General features: G+C 37.9%; 1 protein-coding gene across 3 annotated transcripts; it reads left to right on the top strand.

Annotated features, from left to right (window-relative positions):
* Window positions 1–329: 329 nt before the first annotated feature.
* Window positions 330–4418, top strand: LOC148025647 (cytochrome P450 716B2-like). Of its 3 annotated transcripts, none has more exons than XM_087692859.1 (3): window positions 330–1634; window positions 3577–3761; window positions 3938–4418. In XM_087692859.1, the coding sequence occupies exons 1-3, from the start codon at window positions 590–592 to the stop codon at window positions 4250–4252; spliced, it is 1545 nt and encodes a 514-aa protein (XP_087548985.1). In that variant the 5' UTR covers window positions 330–589; the 3' UTR covers window positions 4253–4418. The 3 variants fall into 3 exon arrangements, with proteins under 3 accessions (XP_087548985.1, XP_087548983.1, XP_087548986.1); XM_087692857.1 differs by having other exon boundaries at window positions 332–1634; window positions 3577–3764; window positions 3938–4415; XM_087692860.1 differs by lacking the exon at window positions 3577–3761 and having other exon boundaries at window positions 333–1634; window positions 3938–4080.
* The last annotated feature ends 3896 nt before the right edge of the window (window positions 4419–8314 follow it).

Here is an 8314-nt window from a genome sequence, read left to right as displayed (position 1 = left end):
TAGTATCCAACAGACTTTCATGTGGTGTTGAAGCCATGTAAAAGGTGGCTTGTGTATGTTAAGAGGGATCTATAATGATAATTATGAGAAAATTATGGACTATACCATCAAGCATAGCAAATCGAAAATTATGATCGTGCAGAACAAAGGCTGTATTATTGTTGCACAAAGGCACAATTGTGTAATTATGCATGTGGGCCAAGAAGTTGATGCCCATTTGCAAGGTAGTGAGGTATTTGAATTTGTGTGAACTTAATCTTTGCTCTAAGCAACTTGTAGGTTTGTGAAATGTCTCTCTAATGTTAATATGCCAAGTTTTATGCAAGCTTTCACGACAAACAATTGCTCTCAACCTTGCTACGTGTACTATTACGTGAAGAAAAACTTTTTTACAAGATCATTCGTGTACTCCAAGGTCCTTCCTATTTGCTATTTTCGTGTCTTTGATGTAATTGGATCTACTGAGCTTTGTTTTGTGCTATTTAAAGGAGGGCAGGGCGCTATGGTGATTGTAAGCTCTAGGTAGCCCCGACTAGGAAAGAAGAAAGGTGCGTCTCCCGTTGATCGGTTTCTGGCATACCCAACGAATATGGATGTGAGCAAGTCGGCGATTTTCGGCGTCGACGTTAGCAGCACGATGCTGATCACGGCAGTGCTTCTGTTGCCGCTTGTTTATCGTATCCTTATGCTATTTGGTCGTCGCATTAAGCTGCATCCACGTCAGGCTTGGCGCTCTAATGAGGCCAATGCACCCCCACGGCCTCCTCCTGGTAGCTCCGGACTGCCCGTGCTCGGCGAGACGCTGCAGTTCCTGCGCTGCATGAGGCGCAACAAGCTGAACGAGTTCATCAACGAGCGCGCGCGGCGGCATGGATCGACGGTCTTCCGGACGTCGCTGTTCGGGAGGTCGACGGTGGTGATGCACGGGCAGGAGGCAAACCGCTTCCTCTTCGGCAACGACGGCCGGCTGGTCGGGCCCTACTGGCCGCCCACACTGGTGAAGCTGCTGGGCGACAGCTCCTTCGTGGCCACCGGCGATCCGGCCCACCACCGCCGTCTCCGCCGCCTTTTCATGGCCGGCATTGGCAGCGACGCCCTCTCCAGGACGGGTGCCGTCGCCCGTGCGGACGCCCTCATGGAGCGACACCTGGCACTCCACTGGGCGGGCCGGCCGGCTGGGGTTCTCTACACTATGGTGCGCTCGCTGACCCTTGATGTCGGCGGCACCCTCCTGGCTGGCCTTGACCGCATCCGTAATACACACTCCAGTACCGCCGTCGCCCGCCTCTTCCACACCCTCAGCGCCGGCCTCATCAGCCTCCCTCTCTACCTCCCCTTCACTGCCTACTACCGAGCTCATGTCGCACGCACCCGCCTTCACCAGCTCCTCGGCCAGATGGTGCACCAGCGACAAGCCGGCCAGAGTGCTGATGATGACGCCCGTTTGCGCCCTGACTTTGTCTCCTCTCTCCTCGCCTTTAAGGACGAGAACGGAAGAGCCTTCACGACCAAGGAAATCGTCGACATTCTGCTGTCCCTCCTGTTCGCAAGCCAAGACACCATCAACTCGCCCATCGTCTTCACTTGCAAATACTTATGGCAGCATCCCGAGTACCTCCGAGAGGTTCTAAAAGGTACCAAAATTTGTGATGTATATACTGTTCGATAAATTGATGCATGCAAATGGTAATCCTTCATATGCCCGGAAAGAACATAGACGTGCGCAAAATGCAATCGAAACTTGTGGGGAAAAGAAATCAAAAATCTAGATTTCTACATATAAGAGAGATAACCCATCCGATCCGACTCACGTTCAGCTCACCATCTCTGAATACAAACTCTCCGACGAAGTTTTTCCCAAGAGGGTTGTTGGGCCAAAGGTTCTTCTCCATCACCTTCGGCTTGTGGTGTTTGAATGCTGTGGAAACCTTCCGTTTCAACTCGTAGTAGTGGTAAAAAAAAGGGGGAGATAAGTGACCTCCTCAAGAGGAGAGGTGTTCATATCTCACATGTATTAGAGTCCAAGTTGTGAACTACCTCAACCAAAAGTGTGGGATTGTTAGGTTGTTCATTAATATTTGGGAAAATTCTAACCAACTCTAGACAAAAGATGTGGAAGGTCATAGCTCAAAAGTTATCCTTAGATATGGTCATAGATGTGGAGTGACTTCTAGAAAGTACAGCAGCTTTCGTGTAGCTTGAAAGTTTTTATCGAGCTTACTAAAATTTGGAACTCTAATTTGGAATTTGTGGGAATTTTTGGACTTTTGGGAAAAAAGCTACTCAATTTTCGAATATGCCTTCTAACAGAAGCTTATGATAATAAGCCATTTATAGTAACCAAGGATGAGAAGCCGAGATAACATTTCCACAAATAACATGACTCTCTTTCAAGCCTACATAGATATTGAAAAATGAAAAGTGTTTTGTCCAAGCCCACACAATAGCATAATACTTTAGTATTCAGCTTCGATCTTCAACTCATCCTTAATTGGGTGTAAGAATATTTTTAGATCCCCCATTCTCCTTGACTTTGATTTTCCTATTATTAGCCATGTTGCCTTAAACTATCACAAATTACTACATCAAGATCAAAGATCATCCTATCTCTTAGCACGGCCAATTATAATGTGCATATGTTGTACGTATCTAAGCATGCATGAGCCATGGGTAAGGGTGCATCCATAAGCATTCTTTTGTGGCTAATGAACTCAAAAGATATCAAACTATACGTATAAATACATCCACTAATAAAAGCAATGAAATTCCCCCCAACAAAAAAAGGTATATAAGCATTTTGGTTACATATGCTTGAATGCACATCACATGAATATTTTTTGAATGAATGAATACCCTAAAGTACTTCTCAGATCCTTCATGAAAGGGATATAGGATACCTCATTTATGCTACTTACCATTACTATAGAGTTTTAGTCATCTAAGTGGCCATAAACATTTTTTCTATGCTTGACCAACTTTAAGTGTTGCCCCCAAAGAGTTGTCAAACTTGTGTTGCTATTAAAAAGACGTAGAAATTTTGTGTTGCTATTAAAAACTTGTGTTTGCCCCCAAAGAGTTGTCAAACTTGTGTTGCTATTAAAAACACGTAGAAATTTTGATGGTTTGATGATTTTTGTGCATGATTAAAATTCAAATGTCGTTTTGCTATTTGAATGTGTGATTATGAAAAAGAGATTAATGCACTTTTCTAACCATTCTATCATTAATTGTTTCTTCAAATATGAGTAACATTATTTTATTAGTATAAAACCACTTTTTTGGGTAAGAATATACTCGTTCTAGTATGAATTACCCTACCTTTGGCATACTTCTAGTAGTGTACCAACAAAGGAGAGTAGCAAAGTAATCCATTGCATGTAATAAGACCACTTTTCTACATTATGGGTGTTTACAAGAACAATATTTCAAGCCACATAATAGAGTACATTAATATTTTGGCTTTGGTTTATGAGATGATTTATTCATCACATGAAGAACTATGTTTTTGCAATGAGAGTGTATATCATATTGTTTTTTGTTACTCACTCACACATAAATTCTTATTCTTCCAAATAGAGCAACTAGCAATATCACAATCTAAAAGATATGGTGAACAATTGACATGGAATGATCTGAACAAGATGAGGTATACCTGGAATGCCATCCAAGAAACTATGAGATTGCACCCTCCAGCATTTGGTGTCTTTTATATTGCTCTTCAAGACTTTGAATACAAAGGATTTCAGATTCCATGTGGTTGGGTGGTAATCATTCTATCACAACTATATTCTTCAGTAAACAATGATACTCATTTATTATTGTTGGAAAAGTTATCATAATACCATAAATCACAACATCAAGGTTTTAAAAATAGCTTGAAAATTCCACCATCATCAAGTCTTGGATTCTTTTCTTACATGGATGTGCTTAATTGCAGATTTTTCTTAGTATCACTCGGTGCCACATGGATGAGAGTTACTTCTCAAATCCTACAAGCTTTCAACCATCTCGTTTTGATGGATCAAACATCAAACCATACACTTTCATCCCATTTGGTGGTGGTTTACACAAATGTGCTGGAATTGATTTTGCACGGATGGTGATGCTTTTATTTTTTCACCATCTTGTGAGAAAATTCAAATTGATATTTGTCAATCCTTTTGAGGATATATCATATGCAACAAGTCCCTACCCAATCAATGGATTCTCCATAAAACTTGCGGAACAAAATCTGCCTCAAAATATGCCATAAAAATTTAGTTATAAGGATTCTTAACATATTGAAGTTGAATGCAATAAGATTAATGCAATACCTTACTTTTTAATCAAGGACAAGCTCTTTCCTTACCTTTTATGTGCTCTTCTTTAAGGATATGGCCATTCATTTCCTTATAGGTAGTGCTTGGTATATTATATTTGTCATGTAATATTATAAGATTTCTCATTTTATAATGTAACAAAGAAGTTTCACTTGACTAATTGGATTTGTGAACCAAGCTTGAGACTATCTTTGTGAAGTAAGCTTGAGATATGGGTGTATTCACTGCACTAATATGATATTATATTATGCATGTTCAAATGGATTTTGAAATCCCCTTATAGTGCACTTTCTTTTATAAATAATAATATCATATTTTCTTGTTGTATACTAAACTATTTGTATTAATCAATTAGATAATCCCTTTTGTAGTTCACATGTGTCTATTGGTATGCTCATGTGGCATATTAGTTGGATTATAATGCACCTCCATCACTTCCAAGAAATAACTAGATATCATAAACTTTCAATTGAATAATGTCATTATCACATCCAATACCATTATCAAGGGCTTTCCAAAATTCTTAACTAGGATTATGGATGTAGAACTCACTCATGCACTCAGGACTATCATTGTCCAAGAAATAACTAGATGTCCCAAACTTTCAATTGAATAATGTCATCATCACATCTACTACCATTATAAAGGGCTTTCCAAAAATTCTTGACTAGAACGATGGATGTCGAATTGACTCATGCACTTAGGACTATCATTGTAAAGGTCTTTCCAAAAGACTTGACTAGGACTATGGATGTGGAGCTAACTCATGAACTTAGCCAAGGTGTGGGATAATGGAAATGGTTTTGTGTCTTTAAGGCAAACAAAAATCGAATGGTACTTGCAATGATTTTTTCTTATTTCGTATAGTTATCTAGGGTTTTGCTCTTTAAGTAGTATGCATTTTCCTTGGAGTTGTGAATATTATTATGGAGTGTGAGACGTTGGGGTTGAAGAGTAGGGGCATTGTCATGAAGGTTGATGAGATATCATAAATGCTTGAGCTTCACTTACAATATCTGTGGAATATTGACGATATGAGATTAAGTATATCTATCATAAATCGAGGTATATTGTGATGCTTACATAGCAATCTCGTGTGAATCCTCATGATAATAGGACCCCATGCATGTAGATAAATAATCTGCAAGTTGATGATGGCATGTGAAATAGCTCGAGAGGCTAATGTCAAAAAATATATAATAAAGGCTCTTATAATAAATTCCTTTTTACATACATTTATACATTATCAAGGATAAAACTTCTCCACACATACAAGTACACATAAATAGAAACAAGGAAACACAAGTGCAAATTTGTATAAGTACACATTCAGAGTCAGAGCAAATTCAAGAATGAAGATGTAAATATACTTGTATAAAACTCTCAATCTAATGATACTCATAATACACTATTTTCTAACACATGATCACACTAGAACCAACTCATAATATATTCCAATTTTACATTATTTACATATTCTCAAGGCATCACAAACATGTAACAGGCCTCAACAAACACTATTAAGAATCTAGGTTTTGGGACCTTCTACATGTGTGTTCTTATTGTTTACACATTTTTTAAAATAATGAAATAAAACTCAATCTCTTGATATACTAGGAGTTTGGATCTCTGTTTTACTTTGATATTTCCTAATGTATATAACTCTTTGTTGAGATTGAATGTTGTATATACATGAATAGAAGGAGCTGCATGCAAAGAGCTAAGCAAAAGTAGAGAATATATGTTTTCTTGAGCTTTAAGTTATGCACATAAAAGGGGACAAGAATCACAAACACTACATTGCAAATTGTTTTAGAACACTATATTGGGACTTTTATACCGCAACCTTTTAATAACTTCCATGCCATTGGGAAGATGCACTGAACTACATCTTCTACATGAACCATGCAGCATGAGGCTTGTTGAGGGTATACTCAATCAGCAAAACCTAGAAGCACTAGCACTTAAGAGAGTACACTCTAATTGAGCATACACATCATGGACAACACACTACGAATTCTAACGGTAATTAGGTGCCCTAGATTAGAAAGTATGGGATGGTTGACACTAATCTTGTAGCAAAAAAACCACTTTTGTAGCAATTTGGACCCTCTACCAAATTCCATTTTTAATCAACGAGAAAGATTAAGAAGAAATTGTTTTAGGAAAATGTGATTAAAACAAGGTACTGGTTGGAAGCAAATAGAAAAGGGTCAAAAAAGGTAGGAATTGTATATTTTGTTTCCAGCTTTGATACCATTTTTGCAAAAAATCAAAAACTTCTAGTGCTTCTAATTTAAAAAATCTCAAAAAAATTTATAACCAAGCCAAAACTTCCATGAAAATAATTTAGTATGCATAGCATGCATTTCCACTAAGAGAATAACAATAAGATAAGAAATGTAAAGTTTTTTAAAGAGTTCAAAATAGCATTGCTATATGTGCTATTTTTACAAATTTTCATGCACTTTTGAAAATCCAATTTTTATAGATGATTAAATTTCACTTGAAACTTGTTCAAAACCTTTTATTATACCATCTTACAATATTAGTAAGCTCCCATCCAATTTGGGTATCATATGCACGTGTTATTTCAAATATAGTAAACTAGGACCTAAGCTAGTTAAATGGCTTGCAACCACTTTCGTGGAAAATTACAAGACTAATGTTAAGGGAGGTGAGGCTACGAGTAATTAGCTCAACTTAAGTTAGGATTTTGATGATTAATATCCTCATAGTTAAGAGTGTTGGTGAGAGAGGGGCTGGAGTGGAGTTATTTTCCTTCAATGAAAAGTGAGGTTCTAGAGTGTAGAGGACCCAAAGTTAATCAAGGAACTATGTTTGCATAAATGCATTAAGCACTCATTACAATGTAGGCACAACCTTTCCAATTCATCTATGTTTATATATGTAAGAATCGAGTGCTTTGATATGCGTGCCATGATTCAGTTATATCTTCTCTTTGAAGCATCTATGCTTGAGCATGTTGTTCTTCAGTGCATAAGCATAATTTTCTCCTAGAACATTCAAGGGTCATGTAGGAGCCCATGCAATGGGCGATAGTGAGAGGTTTGAGTTTCCTACCAAACTTCACATGGTAACGAGATGATTGTGAGGGAAAAGGGTGAGTGTATGCTTTCCTTCAACAAATTGAGAGGTGAAAAGAGAGGACCATTATTTTTTATGTATGTGTGTGACTATACTTTGGTCTATGGCCTCTTATGTATATGTATTTATGTAGATATGTGCACTTGTGTATTATAAGGCTTCTTACATGTTGGAATGCATGTACTTGCTTTCTTATATATATAGCAATGTTTATGTGATGTTATGTATATACATTTCTAATAACATGCTTAGTGTGCAAGTTTCTGAAATGTACATGTTTTCAAGGATGTATGTTAGAGTTGTATAGGCATGTGTCTGCATAAGCACATATATATGTGATTGTGTATCTTTGTTTGTGTGTGCATACATTTTTTCTACACATACATATTTTATGTACAGATATATTCTTGCCTATGCATGGCTAGTGTGTGAATAGAGAACTTGGAAGGATGCTTATCCAAAAAGAACCCTACAAAAGAAAGAGGATCCCAAGCATTTGAAAAAAGAAGGGATAAGAAGGAGATAGAAGGTGCCGGGGGGGGATGGATTTTTGAGGAGGAAGCCTACTATTGTGAAAAGGAGAAAAAAAAGAAGTTGATATGGAGGTGGCCATAGCCATGATTGCATGAGAAAGATGGAGAGAGGATTAAAAAGGTGTGAGTAGCTTGGTTGGTTCTTTGTTGATTCACGAAGCAAAGAGAATGCAATGTTCATAATAGAAAATTGGCATCGAGAGAGCATTGGCCTACTAAAGGAAGAAAGAGGGAAGATCTACAAGAGAATGCCTAACTTGCTGAAAGAGAGGTGTAAGCTTCAACAAATAGGACCAAAGTGCAAGCCATAGACAAAATTCTAACTGGATAAGTGATGGATTAGTTACAAGAAAT

Source organism: Lygodium microphyllum, chromosome 14 (genome assembly GCF_053477565.2).
Source record: "Lygodium microphyllum isolate KBCC chromosome 14, Lygodium_microphyllum_v1.1.10, whole genome shotgun sequence".
Classification (NCBI taxonomy): Eukaryota; Viridiplantae; Streptophyta; class Polypodiopsida; order Schizaeales; family Lygodiaceae; genus Lygodium; species Lygodium microphyllum.
The sequence above is the reverse complement of the archived record's forward strand: the minus strand, read 5'-3'. Positions and strand labels throughout refer to the sequence as shown.